Source organism: Ictidomys tridecemlineatus, chromosome 4, assembly GCF_052094955.1.
Source record: "Ictidomys tridecemlineatus isolate mIctTri1 chromosome 4, mIctTri1.hap1, whole genome shotgun sequence".
In the NCBI taxonomy this organism is placed as follows: Eukaryota; Metazoa; Chordata; class Mammalia; order Rodentia; family Sciuridae; genus Ictidomys; species Ictidomys tridecemlineatus.
Window position 1 is genome coordinate 45,360,349 of NC_135480.1, and position 26,250 is coordinate 45,386,598.

At 46.9% G+C, this 26,250-nt stretch overlaps 1 protein-coding gene across 12 annotated transcripts in view; it reads left to right on the plus strand.

The window, feature by feature from the left end:
* Abcc8 (ATP binding cassette subfamily C member 8) overlaps positions 1–26,250 on the plus strand; it is a 74,105-nt gene that overhangs the window by 23,470 nt on the left and 24,385 nt on the right. For 4 of the 12 annotated variants that reach the window (XR_013437730.1, XM_005326757.5, XM_021727316.3 and 1 more), the window contains exons 8-16: positions 669–824; positions 5,192–5,326; positions 5,615–5,777; positions 15,548–15,588; positions 16,777–16,922; positions 18,782–18,887; positions 19,034–19,150; positions 19,528–19,603; positions 20,260–20,365. Coding sequence is in view for 7 of the 12 variants with exons in the window: in XM_005326757.5 (XP_005326814.1) it covers positions 669–824; positions 5,192–5,326; positions 5,615–5,777; positions 15,548–15,588; positions 16,777–16,922; positions 18,782–18,887; positions 19,034–19,150; positions 19,528–19,603; positions 20,260–20,365 (1,046 nt within the window). In the remaining 5 variants the exon portion in view is untranslated. Of the gene's footprint in view, positions 1–668; positions 825–5,191; positions 5,327–5,614; positions 5,778–15,547; positions 15,589–16,776; positions 16,923–18,749; positions 18,931–19,033; positions 19,281–19,527; positions 19,604–20,259; positions 20,366–26,250 lie in introns of those variants that run through there. The other 8 variants (XR_013437731.1, XR_013437732.1, XM_078046400.1 and 5 more) reach the window with 6 other exon arrangements.

Below are 26,250 nucleotides of genomic sequence, written 5' to 3' on the forward strand. Positions count from 1 at the left end.
TTTCTGGGAGGCACACTCACTCAGCACATAAAGCTGTTAGACGCAGAGCTCATGGGAAACCTTTACCACGGCTCTTCCCTGACAGCCCCATGCAGGTCCTGAAGTAGCTGGAGTGCAGGATGGTACTGGGAGTGACTGGCTAGCATTCGTGGTCATGTCTCACATCCGCTCTTCCAAGATTGAATCCTGGTTTGTTTCAAGACTCAACCGATGACTGACTTGATCCCAGAGTGTGTTGCTGCCCCAGGGTGGACAAGGCCACATTGTAGCAGGCAGCTCCCCACTTCATCATTTTTATGGCTTTGAAATGTGTTCTCCACTGGCCCCTGGTAAATCAAGAGTACAGCTGGACACAAAGATCTGCCTTTAAGATTTAAGAGCCAATTAAGTCCTGTAGCTCAAGGGAGAGACCTTGCTTGCTGGAAAGGAGCTCCCGGCATCCTCATTTCGTTGCTCCTTCCCTGAGTGACTTGATCTGTAACTAAGCCCTTTCCCTCTCTGAGCCTTTAGTTGCCTCATTTGTAAAACTAGAATGGGAACACGGGCCCCTTATAGAACTGCTCTAAGGCTGCATGGGGAACCCTGGCACATTCCAGAACCGTGGCATTTGGGCTGGTGAACAGAATGGTGATGATGATGAATGTGAAATACTCTGCTCTTGCTTCTAGACCAAGATTTATAATAAAATTATGCACCTGTCCACCTCCAACCTGTCCATGGGGGAAATGACTGCTGGGCAGATCTGCAACCTGGTGGCCATCGACACCAACCAACTCATGTGGTTTTTTTTCTTGTGCCCAAACCTCTGGGCTATGCCAGTACAGGTACTGAATGTGTGCTTGGGGAATGGGGGTGGCAGCAGGACATAAAACCATGATCTGTTGGCATGTGTCCAGTTTCTAGGCACTCACCATTTTCCATTCTGTTTACCTGTATCTATTACCCCTTAGGGTCCCCATGAGGTGTACCCCTGGGTCCCTTTAGTATCTCAAACATTGCAAGTGTCTAACCATCTCTTAATAATCAGAGATGGCTGTGTCATTAAGACTTTGAAACTACAGCCAACTTTAAATAAACTGTAAAAAATAATCACATGTGGAACATTTCTACAGACACTAAAAGTTATGTTATAACAAAGTGCTTAATTACACTACAAAATTATCCTGATGTATCTTTATTTATTTAGGTACTGGAGATTGAACCCAAAGGTGCTTTATCACTGAGCTACATTTCCAGCACTTTTTACTTTCTATTTTAGGACAGGGTCTTGCTAAATTTCTGAGGCTCAAATTTGCAGTCCTCCTGCCTCCACCTCCCAAGTCACTAGGATTATGATGTATTTAAACAAAAAAAGAAAAAGAAGTTACAAAATAGTATGTGCAGTAGGCTTCCTACTAAACTGAATATGCATATATATACAATATATATACTGCACAAAGTCAATATATATACATTGCACAAAGTCAATCAGAAGAAGGAAGTGGAAGTCCCCAAGATAGGATTGCAAGTGATTTTTGTTTTCTTTATTTGTTTCTAAGCTCTTCAATAAGTGTGTATTTTTTTTAAATTAAAAATGTGATATGTTTTGAAACTGGACAATTTCCAGCACTGGCCCAGGAGCAGACACATCCTTCCTGGATGTTAGTAGGAGAATCCTCCTTACTTGATCCTGGCCTCTTACACACTCTTATCTCTGGAGTTGTTCCTCCATGAAATCTGATATCTGTCATGGGAATGAATTTTCACTTTGCTGCTCAGACCAGAAACTTAAATCCCAGACCCATTTCCAGAGAGGATTCAGGGTCCACCGGATTGGCCTAGTGTAGAAGGTGTGTGGACTTGGATGAGACAGGCTCTGAAAATACTTAGCCTCTCTGAACCTTGGTTTTCCCATGTGTGTGAGAGGGGAACAATTCCTACTCTCTGTAGTTGCAATGATGATTCAGTTAGATAATGTAGGTAAACACCAAGCAGAGTATCCAGCAGTGGTCACTTGAAACACCAGATCCCTTGACATCTAAGTATTTTCTGAGAGTGAGATTTTATCAGAATCCATTGGTTCCTGGAATACAGATTGTTTAAACCTTAATCTTAAGTGGGGTGTATTGGTCCTCCTTGCCTGTAAAACGTAGAATTAAAATATTTTAAAGGAAACTAGAAGCAGCAACTCACACAGGGAGACAGCTAGAGAAGACACAGCGTAGGGCAGGAGGAACAGCTGTCTATGCAGTCACCATTACTACCTATGCATGCCCAGATTGCCCTGCTCCCCTCTGCCAAGAAGGAGCAATGACTGCAAAAGCACGAAAGGGCCGGGAGAGCTCGTCTAATGCAGTCACCAGCTTTTTACCCACACGTTCTTTCTGTTGTGTCCCCTTGAACAACCTGTTTTATAAAATTTCATCCACTGAACCTGTTACGTTGCTGTTACTAGTATGCATGGTGTTTATTGAATGTACATCATTGCTCAGAGTACTAGCTGGTGACTGTGCTGGCCCTGTCCCAGGCCCTCTCTTTTGTGTAATTGAAACCTTACACACAAGAGAGGGGGCAGAGACTTTTATCTGCACTACTTAATTACTTTGCATATTTATCATGAAGTAGCATGTGATTTCTGATTTGTTGTTGTTTGAGGTGGCTTTTGCTCTGTTGCCCAGGCTGGCCCCAAGCTCCTAAACTTCCTCAGCCTCCCAAGTATAGGCATATACCACTACACTTGGTTGGTTTTTCATTTTTAATTAATCAACACTATAACTTTTGCCACTTAAAGATTTGGCCAGCACACAGGAGTTACTGCTGAATGTTGAGAGCTGGAGAGGTAGCTCAGTGGTAGCGTGCCTGCCTAGCGTGTGCAGGGCCCTGGATTCGATCCCCAGCACCACCCTTCAAAAAAGAGTTGATATCATCTCAGCCCCAAGGCAAGGAAATAGCCTGGCCAGGATTCTCTGGGCAACCTGGTTGCCACAGAGCACAAGAGGTTTTTTATAATATTGCAGTTAGCTCCTTTTCCCCTTCCCTGTGTGAGTCCCAAGGGCTCTCCTAGTGCATAATCTATTTTTTTTTTTTGGTAACACACTTTTTAAAAAATTAACAGCTTTGTTGAGATATAATTCACCTACTTACAATGATACAATTCAGTGGATTTTTGTATAATCACAGAGTTGTGCAACCATCACAAATTTAGAACATTTTCATACCCCAAAAAGAAACCTGTCCCCATTGGCAGTCTACTCATCCCAGCCCCCAGTTCTAGGCAACCACTCTTCTACATATACTTTTCAAATTCTATTTCTCGGAAAGAAAAAAATTTTATTCACACATGTGCATGCAATTTTAGGGGCTGTCCCCTGACATGCATCAAGGTTAAGGAACTCAGCCATGGTAGAAACCTGTTTCCTCATTCCATATGAATCTGAAGCCCAGAGAGGGCAAGGGTCCAAGGCCACATAGGGAATTAATAACAGCACATTACCAACATATCTCCTTTCTATGGTTCCCTTGTGACAGGGCTCCCATGAGACTTTTATATTTTAAAGAAAGGTTATCCACCTTGTATCGATCTCCCACTTCATGCAAGGTACTATTTTAGGTACCTATTGTAGAGGTTCATTTAATCTTCATGACAGTCCAGTGAAGTAGGCATTATAATCACCATTTTAAAGATGAAGACTTTCTGAGACTCAGAGAGGTTAGGTAATTTGCCCAAGATTGCATAACTGATAAGTGGTGGGGTTGCACTATAACTCAGGGCCAAAAACCCCAGGGACTGTGATCTCCCCACTACAGAAGATACTTTATAACCTGTGAATAGGAGACAAAATAACCCCTTTAATTTCTAATACTTGCTTTGCACACCTAGAATTAGTGATTTCTTTTATTATCTCCCAAGAGGGCCATTCCAACCACTGTAGAAGAACGGAATGGACCAAGGAGTCTAGGAAGCACAGGGGAGGAGGGGCATAGAAGCATCAGAAGGAGCCTAGGAGCAATAGGTGTAACCCTAGCTCCTGCCCCAGTCACTTCCAGTCCCTTGGAGGTGGTGTGGGTACAGGAACTGGTCCCCAATAGGTACCTTATTAGTGGCTCAGGGTGGCCTGAGAGGTTTCTCTGTGTCTGGCATAAACCCAGTTGCCAAAAAACAGCCGAACTGCCTACTTATGAAAACAGCTCATGTGGAAAAGGACTGGATGCGGGAGAACTTTCCAGGTGGATGACAGGGTGGGCCTGGCCAGGGTAGGAGGTTCCTCTCCTAACGAGGCCCTCTGCCCACCTGTGCCAGCATATAACATTAGTTAATCCCTGGGAGGCAAGTGATGATGGGTCAATTCAGAACCTCTCGGACACCTGCTATTGCAGGAGGCTTTCTGTGATTAATGGAAATTGCAGAACTGCCACCTACTCCAACCTTAGGGTGGTGCAGGGAGCTCAATGCTAGTCTTGTGCAGGGCTCAGGGACTGCAGGGCCAACCCAGGTGACTTTTTATCCTTCTTCTTTCTTTCCAACTAAGGAAGCTAGCACATATGTTCTAAAGTATGCCCTGTATCTATAAACGAAGTGCCTGCCTTTAATGGCGACCTGGGAAACTGTCATCTTGGTGCTTTGGGGACTGGTGAGAATGATTTACCCTTCTCATAAATATTCACAAGCAGGCAGTCATTTACATAAATCTAGAAACAATGAATTCTCTTATCAAAGAATATCTGCCAGCTTCACTAAAAATTTAAAGAGACCAAAAGCATGAGAGTGAAAAACAGTCCCTTGCACCAAGGGCTGGTTTTGTCTGCATCATGGATGCTGCAATTTTGTACCTTTGTTCAGGGATCACCTTTTTCCAATGAGAGTAAAATGTCAGCCTCAGTATCCAGCACAAAGAACAAAACATGTTATTGCTCCCGGTGCAGTGTCAGCTCCGACCCTTCCATCAGGAAAATAGGCTTGAGAGTGAGGCAGCCTTGCAGGTAATGCAGTTAGTTACCAGCCCAGAAATGGCTCATGTGAGAGCCCATCATGTTGATCCTTCCTTCTGAGAGTGCTTTGTCACACATCCTCCCATGCCCCACTCTCTTCCCAAGACTTTTTGGAAACTTGGGCACCAAGGCTTGTCCCACTGTAGTGAACTGGGGAAGGGAATTTTGTCCCCTGGCAGGGCAGCCTCTAGGTCAGAGAACTCATCCTGCCACCCTCCCCCAGATCATCGTGGGTGTGATTCTCCTTTACTACATCCTTGGGGTCAGTGCCTTAATTGGAGCAGCTGTCATCATTCTACTGGCCCCTGTCCAGTACTTTGTGGCCACCAAACTCTCCCAAGCCCAGCGGAGCACACTGGTGAGTGTCCAAAGGTCCCCTTCCCCACCCTTCCTCAATGTCTGTTTCCTCCCCTACCCTCACATCAGCGGGTCCCCTCTTCCACACCCACACTGTCATTGACCTTGGGTAGGACACTTCACTTGTAGGCCTCAGCTTCTGTATCTGTGAAATGGGATTAAAGGAAACAGCAGAGAGCGTCCCTGTAGGAACAGGAGTTGGGTGAAGGATGAGGACATTGACTCAGTGCCTCTCTCTTGGGTGGGGTGGGCATAAAGGCTTCTCCCTCTGACTCACTGACTCCCTCAGGAATATTCCAACGAGAGACTGAAGCAGACCAATGAGATGCTTCGTGGCATCAAGCTGCTCAAGCTGTATGCCTGGGAGAACATCTTCTGCACACGAGTGGAGATGACCCGCAGGAAGGAGATGACCAGCCTCCGGGCCTTTGCTGTCTACACCTCCATCTCCAGTGAGTCCACCCAACAGGCCAGCTCTGGGTGCTGCTGCCTACATGCAAGGATAGGCTTGGGTGAGGTGTGATGGTGACAGAAGTGGGAGGGTTTGGGGTCATCCAGCCCAGGGGGATCTCCAACAGACTGTGGTAGCTGAGCCCCCAGAAATCACACAGCTCTCATTCATTTATCCCACAGACATGTACCAAGAGCCCGCTGAGTAGACACCATGTTGACCTTCAGAATACACTAGTGAGAAAGACAGATGAGGCCTCATTCCTCATAGACCTGATATGTTATTGACAGGGAGCAGTAAGCAAATAAATAACAACAGTTTCTGATTCTTCTAAATGTGAGGACTTTTTAGCAAGTCTGACTGAGCTGCCACGGCCCTGGGGAAGCTAAGAGGAAGGTTCCATTCATCTGGGGCCATGAAAAAGAAGAGGCAAGGTATTCTTAGAGTTCAGATGTCCAAGTTTGAGAGACTCACAGGTATAGGGACTAAAGCTATACTAATCAAGTGATTTGAACCCTAATCCAAGAAAAAAAAATCAAAACTGATAAACTTGTATATAAAAGCCACTTTACAGAAACTATAGAACTGCTATGGTAATCACTCCTGTTGAATGATGAACTAATAATAAGGAAATAAAAAGCCACAAGAGAAAATGTAGCACTAAGATGAGAATCAGCAGGTTCAAAAAATAGAAGAGTTAGTCTCTCAATATTTTTAGATGATAGAATAGTCTACAAGACAATAAAATAAATGTATTTAATATAACCAAAGAGCTAAAAGAAGGTATAAAACCAACAAGGCAACACGGGGGGGAAGTATCAGGGGAAAAGAATAGAAAGAACTTCCAGAATTTAAACTTCTCATTATTGAGATGAATTCAGTGAACAATGATCCCCTGGACAGAATGAGGGCACGTGGAGGTCAGGTGATTGTCTCACAGTTGGTCTCATGGCTCCAAGAACTCACCCCACAGAAGTTACCCCCCAATTGCATAAGTGGAGTGTGGATATTTAGCAACTGGCAGACCTCACTTGGGTTCCCTGACTGCTCCAGTTTAAAAGCCATTATGTGTAAGAAGGGCCCAGTAAAATAATCTGGAGAGGAAAAAAAGAAAAAACTAATTCAATGGACAGGTTAAATGAATTAACAAACCCGAAGAGAGGATTTGAGAACACAGATCTGTGGGAATCCCGCATAGAATATGGCAAGAAGAGTAAATGGAAAATGCTCTCTGCACATTGGGCAACCATTTTACAGATGAAACTGAGGCCCAGGGAGGACTGTGTTCCTGAAGTTACTCCTTAGGTTAGCAGCATGAGTCAGACTAGACCCTATGAAGTCTTCTCTTGCTATTTTCCAGAGTGCTAGGGACCTCCATGGGTGAATGCGAGGGTATTGCAAGTGACTTTTAGGTGAAGAGAAACAATCTAGAATAGGCTATAACAGGAGTGGGAATAGAAGAGGAAATGAGGAGAGCTGGTCCATGCTGACCACCTCCCCCAGGTAAAATTGTTTCTTTTTGGTACAATGGGAAGAGACACACCTATGGGGATGGCAGAGCGGGCACTAATGGAGGATATGCTGGGAATATCTTCCAGATAAACTCATACAGCAAGCCTCATGGAGAATGATATGGTCATCTGTGTGCTCCTGGTGTTCATGCTGTCAGGTGACCACCCTCAACACAAGGGTTACTGCAGGGCACAACTGGACTGAGCACCCCAGGGGCCAGCCAGACCAGGATGTCCTATGCCTTGGGCAGGGCTCTCACTCCAGTCAGCAGTGGTGAGGCCATCCACTAAGCATGGTACAAGCCATGTTTTAGTCAGCTATTTCATTGCTGTGACCAAAAGACCCAATAAAAAACAGCAGAGGAGGAAGAGTTTATTTGGGGCTCATGGTTTCAGAGGTCTCAGTCCATGGCTGATGCTATTGCTCTGGGCCTGCGGTGAGGCAGAGCATCACAGCAGAAGAGTGTGGTAGAGGAAGGCAGCTCAGGACATGGCAACAAGGAAGCAGAGAAAGACTGTTCCTCATCAGGGACAAGATATATATCCCAAAGACATGTCCCTGGTGACCTACCTCCTCTAGCCACACCTTACCTGCGTACAGTTATTCCCAATTCCCAGTTATTCCCAATCGATGAATTAATACATTGGTTAGGTTAAGGCTCTCATAACCCAATAATTTCTTCTATGAATGTTTTGGTATTATCTCACGTGAGCTTTTGGCAGGGGTCATATCATATCTAAATCATAATAGTATATTTACACAGTAAGTCCTGCTAGGACCTATCTGATTTTCTCAGAATGAAGCTGTGAGCACGGCAGGCAGCCCATGCTTACTGGATTCCTCACCAAGACAGTTGAGGTTTCTAATCTCTTCTCCTTATCCTCATCCTCAACCCTGTGATGCTCAGAGAGGGGCCAAACACTCCATGAGACAAGAGAAATTGGATGGAACATCTGGGAACCCAGGAAAGTCAGTGCCTCCAGGCCCAAGCCCATGTCTTCCCTCTCTGTCAGTTCAACTTCTTGTCTCTGGGCTGGTTGGGTTAACAGCACCCTCACTCTTGCATACAGCCCCCTGTGTTAGAGATATCTGATTGACAGTCAGTCTCAGCTGTGAGAACAGCTGCTGGGGTGGGAGTAGGCGTCTCCCAGCAGCTAAGGGGCTTCTCCCAGCAACAACGTGGCAGGGTGAGGTGAGGCAAGATCACCACTGCTGACATGGACAACGGGAAGGGAAGCAGCAAGGTACATGGTAGCATTGGGTCCTCAAAATTCTAGGCACAGTGAATAGCAAAGTAGGAGAATCTCAGGAAATGCAACCTGGGGTAGGTGGCTGCTACTTTGACTGCTCCTAGGAGATGTATATTTCTAGGTGTATTTGTGGATTCCAAACTATAACGTGGGACATGTTTTCCTATGTAAACAACATCCTACAATGCCTAGGTTCCTTGGCTAGCCCATCAAAATAGGTTCACTTGTCCCTATGGGACCCTCAAAAGACAAAACATGGCTTTGTGACCAAGAAGATGTAAGGAAAGAGACTTCATTTTGTCAAGAGCTAAGATGACTCTGGAAGGGGCAGGGGGCTCTGGAACCAAGCAGGAGCCTTCGCAGGGCTCTGAACCTATCCAGGTGTCCTAGAGGTACAAAGAGAACAGTTAGGTTTGCCTCTGAAAGGAAGAGAAAAGGAAGAGGCCTCAAGGAGGTATTTTTAAAATTATTATTTTAATTGTACTTATGGGGTACAGTGTGATAATTTTGATAGGTGGATACCATGTATACCGGTAAAATCCTGATAATTAATGTGAACTATAGTCCCCCCACTGGGCACTAGAATAAGCCAGACACATAAAGACAAATAGTGATTGCTAGAGGTTGGGAAAGGTGGTGGAGAGGGCGCTGGATAACGATGGAAACACACACTAGCTGGAAGGAATAAGTTCTCATGTCCTTCAGGTAGAGCGCTGAAAGGTGGGCTCTGTTTGCTCAATGTGTCATCCTTCCAGAGATGTGTCTCTTCTCATGAACCAGCCCTGGGAGTGGGAGAGAGATGGGTGTGTTGGGGTACTGCCCAGTCATGGGCACATGTTTGCAGTGTGTTCTCATTTGCCTCTTCCTGGACTTCCTCCTCCTGTTACTGGGATCAAGACACAGGTCATTAGGCTGAGGTAATGGGAATCTCTTATTCTCACCCCTGGCGCCAGTCATGGGGTCCTGGCAACACAGAAGAACCTGGGAGTCATGTTTCCTGATGGGGCCCAAGCCGAGGATGCCTGCTGGGCTTTCAGTCTGGTCATCCAGACTGGCCATGCACTCAAGCCTGCAGGGCAGACAAGATTGCCTCTGATACTCTATCTGATGGTCTCACTGTCAATGTCGATGACAGCCCATATGTGGCATCCTGGTGGCGCAGAAGACTGAAAAGCAAAGAGACACAGTTTTCCCAACATCAGAATCTATATTTCTTTTTGAAGGAAAACAGATGTAAGTGACGTGGTGGATGCTAAGCGAGGTGTATATCCTGTGCTGAGCACCAGGATGATGCAGGGAACCATAAGATATGTTCTGCATTCTTTTTGGTTTATGCTCTCTGAGAAGTCAGAGGGCACATGCATAGAACCATGTGACAATAAGTATCAAACTGTGTGGCCAGCTCTGTGCTGGCTGCCTAGCAAGTCTGACAGGCACTTAATCCTCATTACGACTTGTGAGGTGTGTGGCTCTACTGTCCCATTGTATAACAGAAAGGACAGAAGCTCAGCAAGGTGCAATGACTCATGGAGGATCTTAGCCAGTATACTCTGCCAGTATAAATGGCAGAGCACAGAGAAAGAAGCCCAAGTGGCCAAAGAGGTTACACAGAGATTAACATAGAAAAGGCTTGGGCTGCACCTTGAATGGTAGAGAGGATTTCAGTGAGTAGAAGACAAAGTGGGAGAAAGCTAAAGGCAGGTGCTGTGGTTAGTCTCTTTAGAAGTCAGCTCAGTCCTCATTTCCTTACAGAAGCAGCAGAACTCTAGGTGCTTCTGGTTTTTGTTGCTGTTTTTGTTTGTTTTTTGTTTTTTGTTTTTGTTTTTGTTTTGAGAACAGGCTTTGCAGAGGAGACAAAGGCATTTGCATAGTCCTATCAGTCAACCAACCAATAGGCCTCCAGTTCATTTTGACCTTTTTGCAGCACCAATTCCAGGGCCCTCTCTCTGTGCTAGGCTTTATGGAAGCCCTGGGCATGGAATGAAGTGGATATTAGAAGGAGTGGGCATGGTTCAGGCATTCACAGTCTTGTGGATGGCTGTGTCCATGAACTGCAGCTGTGCATGTGGTCAGAGCCACAGAGTCAGTTCCAAATGCCCCTCTATCTGTGCCCCCCCTTTTTTGGTGTTACTTGCCTGACCTGGGTCTTTTGGTTTTTTTCACTTATTTAACAAATATTCATAAGCATCTCCCATGAGCTAGGCTCTGCCTAGGCATTAGGTGAGAACACTTTGGTCCTAGCCCACACATTGCTTACAGTCTACTGGAGAAGCTTAGTGTCATAAGTGACAAGAACAGAAAAGGGTATTCTATCACCCATAAGAGTTACAAGTTGTATCCAATCTAGTCTCAGGGGCAGTGGGTGTCAGGGAAGGCCTATCAGAGGTGGAACCCACTGCTGGTTCCCTTAGGTTGACCATGAGTCAGCCAGGTGAGCAGGCACAAAGGCCTCCAGAGAGAGATGATGGTGTGTCCCATTCTCCTGCAGAACTTGGTGAAGAAAGGCGACAAGACTAGCTCCTGCAGGACCATCTGTGTTGTGCTTCAGGAGGGAGCCATGGAAGGCATTTAAGTGAAAGATGTGTTTGCCATCTCTTTTAGCATTCTGTGCTCAGAAGTCTGAATCACAGTCAGTCAATGTGACTGGCCTCATACTGCATCCTGAAAAACAAAGAAACCCCAAAACACAGCTCAGCCACTCATGAGGATTGGGGGCCAGCAAGATGGTAGCACCTAGCATAGCCCCTCTCCTCAACCCAGAGCCTGCCTATTATTTACAAATCTTGCTTACCCTCTGTCCCCCTCAGTGGTCAGATCAGCTAGCATAGGGGGACAAGGTGACTTTGAAACCTCGTCCCCTTCCTTCCTCCAGCTCTTCTGAAATTCTTCAACATCTGCCCTTCCTTCTGCCAGTTGATGCAGCCACAGTGAGTTGTCCTGGCCTGGTTTGGCAGGGAGGGTGGCTGAGGAGGAGTCAGGGAGGCTTGTCAATTTAGGAGTCACAAATCAGTCTGACTGAGTGGCCTCCTGATGCGCTCCCACAGCTTCCAGCAATAGAAATACTATTTACCTGCTTTCCCTCCCCCTCTGTTTACTTCTCTGACAATTGGACAGAAAGGGAAATAGCCCTGTTACTTCAAAATACATTTCCCCTCCTGGAGGTGCAACTTGCAATTAGATCCAGGCTGCAAGGCAGCAGGCCCCTCCACCATCCCTCTGCAGGGGACCAAGATGAAGTTAACCAGAGGCACAAATGGCTGGCTGTGCCTCCCTGATACATGGCTTCTGAAATATTTCTTGATGCTTAGGAAGTGAAAAGCTCCTGGTATTGCAGTGCTGGCTGGCACCCACAAGGCCAAACAGCATTCCATGGACAAAGCCAGGGGAGTGGGAATGGTGACTGAGCCCTGCTTTTGAATTTGGTAGATTTATTATTTTATTTAGGATGGGGAGTAGGAAAAACTGACATATTTGCTCCCTTTAGAACCTCCAAATCCCAGCCCAAAGCCTGAAATAAGTGAGAACCTCAAAAAATAATTTTTGAATGAATAAGACTTAGAGAATAATTTTTAAAATACCCACATCTCTGCACCATCACAGAAGACCTTTTTGCTTGATAGCACCTTCAGGCCTGCCCACATGTAATCTAACCCTCCATAACAACATCACACTCTCGTCTTTCTGTCATCTTCTATTTCACTTAACATAACTTAACAAGTATGTCTTGCTACCTATCACTCAAGACTTGAATTCTGTTATGTTCTTCATCTTTTGTGTTTTGTTTTTGTTTTTTTATGAATCAAATCAAGGTGAGTCACCCCACTCTGTGCCACAGTAGGAGAGAAATCTATCATTGGTTATGTTTCCCATCCCTCCCTCCACTTTAGAATCTTGCAGAGCTTTATGTAGTTCAGGAAAATGGGAGCAAGGCCTCAGGTCTTCCACCCCATGATAGGGGGGTGGATGCCCAGCAACCCATGCCCAAACCCCAGTTGTCTGCTGTGCTCAGAGAGGAGCCAGGGCCCACAGCAGCCCCAAGTCTCCCAGTTCCCAGCACTGGCATCTCCAGAGCTGGTCACATCCACCCCAGGGGCCATGGATGATCTCCAGAGAGGCCTTTGGAACACAAGCAGACAGTGATCCCACCACCCTAGTCCCCAACCTCAACGGGGACCTGGAACTCCCTGGCATCTTTCCAGGAGAAGGTAGAGAAACTGGAAAATCACATTTTCATTCCTCATCATCTGTATACAATAGCTAGAACAGCATGGAAATTAATTATGTCATAAGCACTCTCTATATTGCTGCATCAGCTTTGAAATGTTCACTTTTAAATTTATTTATAGCTTGTCTGATTTCTCAAAGGAGTTCAGATGGCTATAAGAATAAAGACAACAAAACAGAAAAAAATATATAAATTTAAAAAAAATCATGACCAGGAAAAACATGCAGTAGAATAAAATATCAATTATCACATGTTTTCCAACTGCAAAATCTTCCTGAGAGGTCATGTACCATTATTTGCTAAGACAGTCCCTCCTGTTAGAAGTGTCGAGTTTATTTAGTTTGGGTGCTTTGTTGCTGGGGTTGTGGCTTTGTTTTACTGTGATGGATAGCACTGCAGCTAACACCATCTTGCTGATGGCTTTGTGCTTCTCTTGATGATTATTCAGGATAAATTCCCAGGAGACGGATTACAGGATCAGAAGGTCTGAACTTCTATGCAGCGCTAGCTACAAAGCACCAGATTGCTTTCCAAGCACGCTGCACCAATTTACAATCCAATTCCCAGCCTATGCCCCAGAATGTGAAGGAGGGCTCTCAGCCTGGGGCAGGGGGCCAGTGGGTGCTGATGCACATGCATCTTCTACAGCTTGAGCCCCTCCTCATCAGGAATTTATGGGGATGGGTCAAGGAAGGCAGAAGAGAAGCCCCTGCCCCAGGGAACATCTTGGAGCAATTGACCCTCTAGGGGAGAGGCAGGGCTCCCTCTCATTCAGAGCTATGTGGCCAGTGATGCCAATGACCCAGGCCTGATGAGTGTCCTCCTCTTTCCTGTCCTCCCCAGCCAGTGATGGCCATCCTATATCCTATGTCCTATATCTGGGCCCCTTTTACCTTGACTGTAATCAGTAGTGCTATGCTGCTCACTGCTAGCAACTACAGATGAGGGCTGTGACATTGTGGAGGACAACTGGAGACCACCCAGACTTTATCAGGAAGTGCAATTAAAGCACAATCATGTATGACACTGGTATTAATAAGGAGCCTTATGGTTGGTGGAGGTACATGTCTGTACTCCCAGCTACTCAAGAAGCTAAGGCAGGAGGACTGCAAGTTCAAGGTCAGCCTGGGCAACTTTTTTTTAAAGGGGTCTGGGGATATATCTCAGTGGAAAGCACTTGCCTAACATAGACAAGTCCTGGGTTTAGTCCCTAGCACTGCCAAAAAAATAAAAAATAAAAAAGGAAGAAAGCCTTATGGTCATAGATGAGCAATGTGTCAAGAGCTCCAGCCATATATGAGGCTGGGAGTTCCCCCCGTAGCATGGGTCTTGTCTCACCCATCAGATTAGGAATTCCCCCCAAATGGGGACAATGTCTTTTCTCTCTGGTCCAGAGCTTCCTAGGGTCATATTCTTCATCTTCCTATCATATCACGGGTTGCCTGGGAGCATATTCTGCCTCCTTCTTCTGACTGGGATCCCCAAAAGGGCAATGGCCATGTGTGTCCTTCCATGCTTTGGGATTCCCTGAAGCTGGGGACCCTATCCTCAGTGTACATTGTGTGTCTAGCATGCACAGGACACTCACAGTAAGCGGGAAGTCAGCCAGCCTCAGGAATTGTGTTGACTATTTGGACTTGAGAGTTTCAAAGTCTTTGCCATTCATTAGACAGGGGCCATGAGCACAGGCTAAGCCATTGACTTTTTGCTCCTGGCTCCTGACTTCTTGACTTTCTGGTATAATTTGGCTAATAACATAAACAGGCTCCTTTCTGGGCTTGCCTGGAAGAGAATGGAGGAAGCAAGATGAGAAGGGAAGGTAGCAGCTGGGATGGTCACTTTTGCTGCAGGGACATTGCTCTCTCAGGAAGGCCAGGCCTAGAATCAGGGCTCTCTTGGGTATCTCACATTCTGGGCAAAGAGATGTGATCTATGGAGCAAGTCTACACAAGTCACTCATGAGATATGATATTCAGGTGGCACTCAGGGCTCAGAGAGCCTGTCACCTATATTATCTCCTTGGACCTTAGTGTGTGAGCTGGTAAGTACAAGTTTATAAAAATCAGGTGAGGAAATTGAGGCCCAGGAAGGTAGATGACCTACTCAAGGATGCCTAGTGTATAATTAACAGGGCCTCTGTCCTGTGTGACTTGAAGACTAGATACCTTTGCTCCCTGGAGTCCATATGGAGGATCTGAGGCTTCACTTCTAGAATAAGGAAGCCAATCAGCTGACTCACCTAATATGGACTCTAAGCATTAGGTCTAGGGAAGACCCCATGTAAGCTATCCTTGGTCACTAATACCTCAATGTGGATGAGTTTGAAATCTTTTCCAAGAAGCAGAGGAGACTGGGAAGCTTGCTGCATCATAGCAAGCATGGCTTGGGTAGATACAGGGACGTATCTGTTCCTTCCTCTAAAGCAGAGGAAGGAATAGCCGCTTGGAGCCTCCGGAAACATGTTGTGACCTCACAGTTGGCCTCAGGCAGCAGCACTGCAGTCCTTCTCCCACCACTTTCCCACAGGGCTTCCTTCACCCACTTCACATGGAGCAGAATAAAGGCACCTAAGCCTTTAAATGAAGACTTAAGTCAGGCATAAGAGAAACAGGGTAAGGAGACGGAGGCCAGAGGACTGGAGTTCTGTCCCTCCCCTCATCCCAGCCCCTCCTTCAGGCTGGGGAGAGGACCCCATGGGGCTGCAGTGCCCCCACTATCCTGGGTATCTTAATGTCCTGCTGTCTCATTCCTCCCACTAAACTCACCCTTGTTCTTCCTCTGCAGTTTTCATGAACACGGCCATCCCCATCGCAGCCGTCCTTATTGTAAGTGGATCTTTTCTCCATCTCCAGGGGTGGCATGGTGGGGAGGAGATCTGTAGTGGGAGCCATCCAGATTTGGCCTTTCCACACAGAGACCTTAGAAGAGGGGCTCAGTGTCAGGGCTGAATTAGAGGGATGGATCCCTCCCATAACTGACCCCAGCAGGGCTTTTGCCTCAAGGCAAAGATCTAAGAATTAGGATTTAGAGAAATTAAAGTTCATTTTTAAAATAGCTATCAATATTTTTAATTATTAAAAGTGAAACATTTATTGTGGAAATGATGGAAAATTCGGAAAGAAAAACAAAAAAAAAGAATTAAAGTGCCCCATAATCCCATTGCTACCATCTTTAGGGTGTTTCTTTCCAGTCTTTTTTTAAGGCATATGATATGTCATTTCTACAAAAATAGGATTGTGTGGCACAGGCAGTTGTGTAACCTGCTTTTTTATATTTAAGAACATGCCACCCGCAAGTCCCCACGTCATGATATATCACAATGGTGGTTTTCTAAAGTGATTTTGACAAAAGCTGTGTGTAGCTTGGCAATGGGGACAGGCAGTGTGCACTTGCAGAAAGGTCTGGGCCCCACGAGCCTGCAGCCCCTCTCCGGCCTCCCATCCCCTGCCACTATAAGGGCTGCAGTTCTTTAAAAAGACGTATTTATTTCCCCTGGGGCCAGTGTCCCTGAGCTGTGTTGAGTTCACAGTCTGTCAGGCATGCTTGGGAATTCACTTTCAATGTGATTTATTGGGCCGGTTCCTGGCTTAGCTCTTTGGGACCTGTGGGTAACAGACTGCTGAGCCAGTCAAGTAGCTGGGTAGGCCCAGTGAGGAGGTGGCTTTGCAATGAGAGTTTTTGCATTTTAATTGACTAAAGACTAGGAAAATGAGCTATCTATAGCACTGACCTAACCAACCCCAGGGCTTCTCCCTGTTCATTCATGGCAAGGAGGGGCAGGATCAGGAGGGATCACCAGGGAGCAACCCCTGTTTTCCAGCATGAAGTCCTAAACTTGCTGGGGACATTTTCATGAGATGACTGTGAGGGTGATGAATGTCTCTAACCAAAAGGTCCCTTATATGCCCCCTCCCTGCCAGTCTTAGAGTTCCCTTTCTAGGTCTGGGTGCTACAGTGAGGAAGGGGGCCCATGCCCTCAGCCACCCTGGCCTCACTTGTGTCTCTGTCCACAGACCTTTGTGGGCCACGTCAGCTTTTTCAAAGAGTCTGACTTCTCGCCCTCAGTGGCCTTTGCCTCCCTCTCCCTCTTCCATATCCTGGTCACACCGCTGTTCCTGCTATCCAGTGTGGTCCGCTCTACGGTCAAAGCTCTAGTGAGGTGAGAGGAGGGTCTGGGGAAGGGTGCTGGACGAGAAGCTTGGGTATCAGCACCAGGGCTTGCTCTAGCAACAGCTGGAACCAGAGTTCTTTGTCCCAGGACTCACCTCCCTGTTGACCTGGCCTTCCTGATGCTGATTATGGCTGGTCAGAGGGACATAGGCCATGTGAGCCTTTCCCAACATGCCAACATTGGAGAAGGACTTGTTTATATCCTCCAAGGAAAGGGGACTCACTGTCACCTCCAAGACAACTCTGCAAAAAGAAAAAAAATTAAGGTGCTGAAATTGCATAAATTCTAATCACTAGTCCTAGTTCCACCCTCCAGATTCACCCAGAATGAGCAGCACCAACCCCACGTGACATCCCTTGAAGTGTCAGAAGGTAGCCATTGAAAGATTGTCTTACCCAGGCTGAGCAGCCGCCGTTTTTCTGAGGATCATCTGTGCTGCCTTTCCAGCAGCAGCTTTCCCCAAGCTCTGGCAGTCACACCATGATTGGCCTACAGCTCTGGGCTCTAGAGCCCAGCAGCGACACTGCCAATCTGAGAAGAATCCCCCTCTTGGGAACAAGAACCTGAAGGTAGAGGCTGAGGCTCAGCTGGGAAACACCATACTTTGGGTGTGAAGATCTCCTTGGGCCTCTGAATCATTTCCTTGAAAGCAAGAGCCTATCCTGCCTCTCTAAAGAGCTAGCCATGTCCTCACCTGTCACTAGTGGGACTACACATTGCAAATATCCTCTGTGTCTTCAGCCTCAAGGAAGGCAATACCCTTGATTTGTGGGTGCTTCAGAGATCTGCAGGAAGAAGTAGTTGTTGGAATGAAGTAGCTAATACAGGAGCAGTTTTCACAAGGAAGCTCCAGCAGAGATTCAAAGATGAAAGGGGAAATAACTCTGTCGAAAGAGTAGCTGGCTGAACAGGAATTAGCATCTATGCTGCCTCCTTTCATTGGCATTGAGATTTCTAATGACCACCCCTCCCCTGACCCCTCTCCAACCCTGTGATTCTGTGTGGAAACCACAAATGCAAGGATGACAGGATCCTCGTTGCTGATCCCAAAACATCACATTTCCAAACGCTCTAATCCTACTATTTGCAGAGACAAAACACCAGGGTAGCTAAGGCTCTTTCAGTGAGACTTATCTGGACCCAGCTTGTTGGACATTTACCAAAAGGGAGGAAAAGGAATATAAACCATTCTCGACATTCCCATAGAGCTTCCACACCCTCAGGATGGGAGAGAATGAACCGAACTAGGGAAGCCTCAGGTGCCTCCTCCAAGTCCATAGGGAAATTCTAAGGGTAAAGAGGCAGGAGGAGCATTCTCCAAGAGCAGTAACCCCTTCCCAGAAGCTTGTTATGGGGATTCAATCCTGTAATGCTTATAAAGCAATTAACAGTGTCTGGCATGTATGTGCCTTATATGAGCATATGTGCTCACAAAATATTACCTATTGTTAATAACCAGTCCTAATCCTAACTGCCCTAAACACTGACCAGCCTTAACTCTAGCAGTAACTAGAACGCCAATCATCCTGCAATTTAATAATCCAAGCTATCCACCTTGAACATTCAACTAACCTTAAAAACTATCCATTCCAACCTCTAATCCAGACCCCAGCCCACTCCAGCTAACTCTGAAAATCCCTGAAAAAATTAAAGTAAAATTTCCTGGTAATATCTAGTACCATCTCCATTGGGGGTAAACACTGATCTGTCCCTCTCCAGTGTGGGCTTTGGGGGGGCCACCCTCAGGACCAGGAACTTTCTCAGAGCTGCTCTCTCAGGCCACACCCTCCCTCTCCCCTCCTCTGCCTCTGGCAGGGGTGAGGGGTGTCTTTGTGCTTCTTCTGCAGTGTACAAAAGCTGAGTGAGTTCCTGTCCAGTGCAGAGATCCGCGAGGAGCAGTGTGCCCCCCGCGAGCCCGCACCTCAGGGCCAAGCCAGCAAGTACCAGGCGGTGGTGAGTGCCCAGCCTCCCCCTGCTACTCCCAGCGATTGCTTTCTAAGGCCTGAAGCTCTGCCCTGCCATGTGGCGCCTCTACCTTTCCTCCCAGGAAGAGAGACCCCCAACCCTGTGGGTCCTCACCTTCTAACCATCATCCCCAGCCCCTCAAGGTTGTGAACCGTAAGCGTCCTGCCCGGGAGGATAATCGGGACCTCATGGGCCCTCTGCAAAGACTGGCCCCCAGTGTAGACGGGGATACTGACAACTGTTGTGTCCAGGTGAGTCCTAGACCGTGTGTCCCTATGCCCAGCTGCCCAGCTGCCCAGCACCATCTCCCCGGGGAAGCCCAGCATCTGAAAAGCCAGAGATGGAACACAGAGGTCTACCCAGAGGTCATCATTCCTGCCTGTAGGAATCTAAAACTAGGGACATTGCTTCTGTCTCCACTCAGTAGGGAGTCCCGCTTTCTCCCAGGAGGGTGCCTGGGGCAGGGGGCCAGCATGAGAAAGCCAATTCCCCATTCTTCTGCCCTGGAAGTGCTCAGGAGGTTGGAGTCAGTATCTTTTGGCTTTTGCAGGGTGGGAGGAATGACTATTCACTTTGAGAACCCCTTGCCTTTCTGTCCTCTTCTGCATGGTGGGTGTGGCCAATAAAGATTATCGGAGGCTTCTTCACCTGGACCCCGGATGGAATCCCCACACTGTCCAACATTACCATCCGAATCCCCCGAGGTATGGCCTGGCTACCTGCTCCAGATGGCCCCTCAGCTTGCCCCATATACAAAGAAAAAGCCAAATCAGTATTTGCTGAGTACCTGCCCTTGGCTCACTCTTGCTGGGTGTTCTGGGCTCTGAACACTAGAGAGGGGTGGGCCATGTCCTCAAGGCATCTGTATGCTGCCCAGATGTGCAGCAGCAAGGGCAGAGTGAGACAGTAGGGCCCTAATACCAGACCACCATTGCAAACAGAATAGGTGATTCTTCACAGAATGATCAGTCTTGAGTAGCCAAGGAAGGCATGTGGAAAAGGTAGGGAGGACATCTTGACAGAGGCAGTGCCTTGAGCAAAGTGTGGAGGTGGGTTGGGGTGGGACCCAGTTGGCACCCTTTGGAATCACAAGGAGCTGGGCTCACACAGGGAAGCACAAGGGAGGATCAGGGATGGGGGCTAGGGGGTGAGAGTAGAGGAAGAGCCTGGGAAGCCAGAGGATGATGTCGATTTCCAGAAGGAAAGACTCAAAGCGAGAGAGAATTTCTTAGGGATTTTAGGTAGGAGGAAAGATAAAGAGTGCTCCATGACTGAGCATATCTGTCTGAACGTCCTTCTGATTGATGGTTGCTCAGGCCGTCCCTGGCTTCCCTCCCATTGCCGTCCTCCTTCCCTGCAGGCCAGCTGACCATGATCGTGGGGCAGGTGGGCTGCGGCAAGTCCTCGCTCCTCCTAGCCGCACTGGGAGAGATGCAGAAGATCTCAGGAGCTGTCTTCTGGAACAGGTAATAAGTGCCTCCTCCAGGCCCAATTAGTGGGGAGTCCTCCTTTCAACCATTCTTCTTCTCCATGGAGGACGTATCATGTATTTATTGAGTACTCTGTATGCAGTCAGTGAATACTCAATAAATGCTGCTAATTGTTACTGTCGTCACCATCATTAGTGTTCATTCACCCTTACTGGGTTTTTTGCTAAGTCCTTTGTATGTATTATTTCACTTAATCCTTAAGATAACTAGCAAGGTAATTACTGTTGCCAATTCTCATTTTATAGATGAGAGTTAAATTATTTGCCCTAATTCACACAGTTACTAAGTGGCACAACTGCAGTTCAAACTCGGTTCTGTTTAACTCTAAATCTCAAGTTCACTCAACTGAATTACCTCCCAGTGTGGGAATTTGCAATGCCAACATTGGTTTCCAACTTGGTCATCAGCAAAGTTGACACAGGACATTCAGTGGGTGTGTTGAGGACTCAGGGATAACCCAGACAAATGGTGGTTTCTGGGCAAAGATCACTCTCTTAATTAAAGAGAAAGAATCCCAGGCTGAGTCATAGATCTATTATTTATATCCACCTACTTCCAAAAAGCTCTTAAAACTCTTAATAAAAGATGCATATAGGGCTGGGTTGTGGCTCAGCAGTAGAGCACTTGTCTAGCACATATAAGGCCCTGGGTTCGATCCTCAGCACCACATAAAAATAAATAAAACAAAAGTATTGTTTCCAATTAATATATATATATATGTATATATATATATATATTTACATTTAAAATTTTTTTAAAAGATGCATATAAAATGGAACCTTCTAAAAAGATAAGAAGGAAGAGCTGGGAAACAAAGAGGGTGTAAAATATTTAGAAGCTGAGGAGAGGATAGCTCCTGCAGTCAGCACAAGGCCAGCCCTCCTGTAGCCACGGGAAAGAGGAACCCAGTTGGGGTTTGTAGTCCTCATTCAGGAATAAAGTTTGCAGCCAGTTGAGCAGAAGAACAAGTTTTCCTACCAATCACTTTTAGGGGGGAAATTATTTAAGATGTCAGGTTTTCATAAGCATGAGTGCAGAACTGAGCCAAGTCTAAGACCTTGAGCCCAATGTCTAAACACCAACATGTGCTCTCTTTTTCTGCTTTTCCAACAAGTCCCTGAAGTATGTGCCCAACATGGCAAATTTGCCTCTTCTGTGTGACATGGGTTGGCAGATGAACTCCTGGGATTTCCCATGACTTTAGTCAGTCTCTTGAACCGTAATTCCTTTGAGATGAGAATGTGTTTGGGGTAGAGGCATCTCTCCCTCTATTTTTTGTCTTACTGGCAAGATTTCTCTGCCTGACTGGGAAGATCCAGACATTGGATTTAAGGCTGCTTTGCCAGTCAGTCCTTTGTTACTGACTGCCCTTCAAGGCTTTGGAGTGAGGACCCCTTGCCTTTGCCTAACACTGTGTCGGCAATAAGACAGGAGTCCCCAGTGAACTATGAGCGTAAGAAAGCCACCAGTCTTTACTTGGGACTTGCTGTGGACCAGGCCCTTTGCTAAGGGCATAGCAAGCATGATCTCATTCAAGCCTCCCACTAAGCCTAGGAGGTGGGTGTTCCTGTTCCATTTCACAGAAGCAGGAGCTAAGGCTCAGAGAAGTTGGGGCACTTACATCAGCATGTGGAGCAGCGGCCCTGTTCCAGGGTTCTTTCCCTTGGGTTGGAGCCTCCTGGATTTTAGTCTCAGGGTTTATTCTTCAAACACATAGAAGTCAGTCTGTATCCTGCTCAACAGGCAAATCAAAGCCTCTCTGAGCCAGGTCCCTTTCCTCCTCTTCTTTGCCTCCTCTCCATCCTTTTCTCCCCTACCTGCCCTCAAGCCAACTTCAGTGCCTCTCCTTGTCCCCTGCAGAGGCAGCAGGCATACTTACCAGGAGTTCAGCCCTGCTTCAGACTCCAGCTGTTCTTCAAGATGTGCTAATCTCCAGAGTCTAACTGCTGTTCTTCTCTCTTGGAAACCCGTGCCCCAGCCTCGGCGAGACAAGGGGCCTCTTCAGGGCAGGGAACACTGGACACCTGTCATGTGCCAGGACTATGCAAAGCATTTCATTGCCTCAGACAGTCTTCACCAAGCCCTGTGAGGTTGCTTAGGAAACCTAAGTAAAGCCAGTTGCCCGAGGCCACCCAGTGCTAAAATAACAGAAGTAGGATTAGAAGCTAGATGTTCAATTATATGGGCTTTCTACTGTGCACTGAGAAAAAGGCGGGGGGGGGGGGGCACTAGAGAATCGTAAAAAAATAATAGCTTGCCTGACTGACCAAAGGCTAGCAGCCTATGTGGCCTCTTCATCAGAGCCGCTGCATGGGGTTTTCAGAATTCTATCCTCATCAATACATCCTTTCCCCATTGGACAGTCCAGGCCCAGATCCTGACTCTGTTCCCGGAGACAGGCTGCAATGCAAAGATTCTTATTTCTCTAGAATCCACCTTGCTCTCTTCCACAAGCAGAGCAAGGGATATCAGGTTAACTTGCAACCAACCCTAGGAAGTTACGAGAACTTGTTCTGGATTCCATTCATGCTCTGGTTTCTCTACATTGATGTATTCACTCACTCAACATTTACTGAGCACCTATTGTGTGCCAGACCCTGTGACAACAGGAATGCAATGTTAAGACGTGGCCCCTACTCTTAAAGGAGAGGAAATGATAAGATTAGTGTGATGCTACAGCCTGGAGCAACAGCAGCGATCTCTGCAGTCAAGGAGGGAAAGCTGACCGTGGATGTGGTGTGCAAGCCTCAGGGATGAGTATGGGTGCCACCGATGGAGAAAGCGGGGGTGGCCGAAAAAGATGTTTCAAGCAGGCGTAAGGACATAGTCAAAAGCTTGCCGATATGAAAGAAAATAGTTCTGTGTTCTTGGAGTACTGGGGGTGTAGGGTACAGTGAGATGGGACTAAAGGAGTGAATTTGGCTTTGCTCAGATGTAACAGGCCTGGGATATAAGATTTAGTCCCAAAGCCGTAGAAGAAACATGCTATGGATAAAGGATGGTGGATGGGGGGGCGTGGGTGGGGGGAGGTCAGGGATTGATTCCAGGAAGTTTCCAAGTAGGAGCTTGTTAAAGTGGCTAAAAGAAAAAGTCTAAGCAGACACAACTCAATCGGCTTCTCTTCTATTTCTCCAACAAAATCCTGGGCACACATAGCTCTGTCGGGACCATCTGTCCTGTATATGAATTGAATGTGGGGCTAGAGGCCAGGTGCTCCTCCACTACTTGCAAGAGCTCCATGCTCTAGATATTGGGTCTCAGGTCTTTACAAAGATGATGTGCTTGTAAAATGAGCCAACAGCAAAATAGCTTTTGACCTGGCAGCCCCTCCTGGGAGTCTGCCCATGTGCAGCCAGAGACAAGAGTGATGCCAACCTGCTCCAATGTTTCCATCCATACCAGGGCCAAGCCCTGATGACCAGGCAGCCAGTAAGAGTTCCAGGAGACACAAGGCAGGAAGTTGGGGGATTAAAAGGCGCAGTGTGGAGAATGCTCTGGGGACATGAGCCTTGGTTTATTGGTACAACTGTTCATTTATTCCCCCAAGGACCAAATGAACTAAGTATGGCTGAGCAAAGACTGTGGAGCCAAGCTTCCAGGGTTCAAATTTGGTCTCTGTGCTTTGGAAAATTCCATAAGCTTTCTGTTCCAGTTTCCCCTTTTTACCCATGCAGTTGATGTGAGGATTAACCTAGCTTGTAGCAAGTGCCCTATAAATATTATTATAAACATTATTACTCAACAATGTACCTCTGCCAAGAACAAAATTCCCCTACTGCTCTTTAATGTACTCTAGCCTGTCTCCCGGGAGAGATGGTAGTGAGCTCCCTAGGGACAGGGACCATATCTTATTTGTCTCTCTGAACCCAGAGTGCCTTTGCAAAATTAATTCACTTACTAAATTAATAGATCAGGAAAACATGTGGCTTTCAAAAGACTGTCATTATAAGTACATCTTTTTTAAAAATTTTTGGTTAGTTTCTTTTTTAGAAAAATTTTTTAGTTGTGGATGGACACAATATCTTTATTTTATGTATTTATTTTTATGTGATGCTGAGGATTGAATCCAGTGCTTCACCCATGCTAGGCAAACACTCTACCACTGAGCTACAACCCAGCCCCTATAAGTGCATCTTGATGTATCTTTCCCACATGCTCTGCCCAAGATTTCCTGTAACCCCAATTCCAAACTTTTCCATCAACATTTGAAATGAATGCTTCCTAGTAGTGCCTCAGCTGTCTTGTGGTAATTTGCTAATGCATCTATCTCCCCAATGCCACTGGGTTCCTTGAGGTTTCATGTTGTATTCCATGTGCCCAGTGCAAGATATGTATTTTCTAACTGTTCTGTGTAGGTGGGTATAAAGGGAAAAAAATGGGTCCCTGCTCTCAGGGGGCTGACAAGGCCTCTATGTACAGGGATGTGCAAACAGAGCCCAGGGAGGGCACAGAAGGTTCATCAGCCAAGGTCCTGCTGACTGAGCTGGAGAGCTCCTGTGGCAATGCTGAGCAGACCCTGCTTATCAGCAGCCTGGCTCCAGAGATCTGGAGCCAAGATGCTTGGACTCTGAGCATTCACATTAGTAAGAGTCATCAACCCCTGTCTGGCTTTCTGCGTCAATGAACTGTCAACCTGGGAATTTGCAAATTTCCTCTGTAATTTTTAAATGGAAAACATTTTAATAAAAAGTCAATATTGGCAGATACACTCAGGTGGAATTCTTTCCCAGGAAATAAAGAATAGGATCAGAAATATCCACAGTAGAATGATTTTAAATGTCCCTAAGGACCCAGCAGGAAGCAGGGCCTGGAGGAAAGTACTGGAGTGGGGAGGACAGTCTCACCTCCAGATGAGGAACTGCACACAGAGTCTCACTGAGGATTCCTGAGGCCCCTGCCACCACCTACTGAGGCTTCCACATATGACACACATTAGGTCTGTCTGTGCCCCCTCAGGAGGCCTGGGTGCTCCTTGCCCTGGGCCTGCCTCAGAACCTGTTGTCTTGAGTGGCTGGTGAGAAGGCCGCCTGCCCAGGTCCCTGATTCCTCAGAAGGTAAGAAGAAAGGTTCTCCTCAGGGCTGCCCTACAGTCTGACCTGCTGTATAGTTCCTGGACCTTTCCAGGAGTTGGGATCAGGGGCACAGGTGCCCCTGGGTTTCCTGGAAGAGGCAGGTGTGGAAAGAGGTGTGGAAGTGACAAGCCAGGCTTGGAACCAGGAGGCCTCTGGTTGTGACCTTGATTGCTACTCACCAGCCCTGTGATCTTTACTTCACCTCTTTGAGACTCAGTTTCCTCACTTGGACAATGAAAATAAAAGCCCTGCCTTTTCTTCCTTGGAGATTCAGCCTTGGGACCCAGTAGCACCAATTGAACAGAGTGTTGAGGGTGAAGGGTTAAGTTTCAAGGACAGTGACAACCCTGTCTGGCAGGAAGAATGGACCGTGGAAATGGATAAGGCCTAACCTACTCTTCCCAAAGTCCTTCTTCCCTTTCATTCACTGCTAGGTCTTAAGTGAGTGCTGGCGGCATTTGAGTCCCCTCTGCTCGTTGAGGACCAAGCACTGGTCTGAAAGCACTATTCCCCACAGTTCTCGCACTCCTACTGTCATTGTGAGGTTTCTTCCCCCCCCCCCCACTTGATGGATAAGGAAATAGAAACTCCTCTAAGGCAAAGGCTTGCCTCAGATTTCATGGCCAGTGAGCAGCAAAGCCTTTGGATTCAAACTGTAGAGCCTGTGTTCTTCCTACATGTACACACTGCCCGGCTCCATGCACTGTGTCTTCCTCTGTCCCACGGTTCCTCCCATCACCTCCATGTCACAGTCCTTTTACCCTTCAAGGTTTGGCTCAGCTCTGGCTT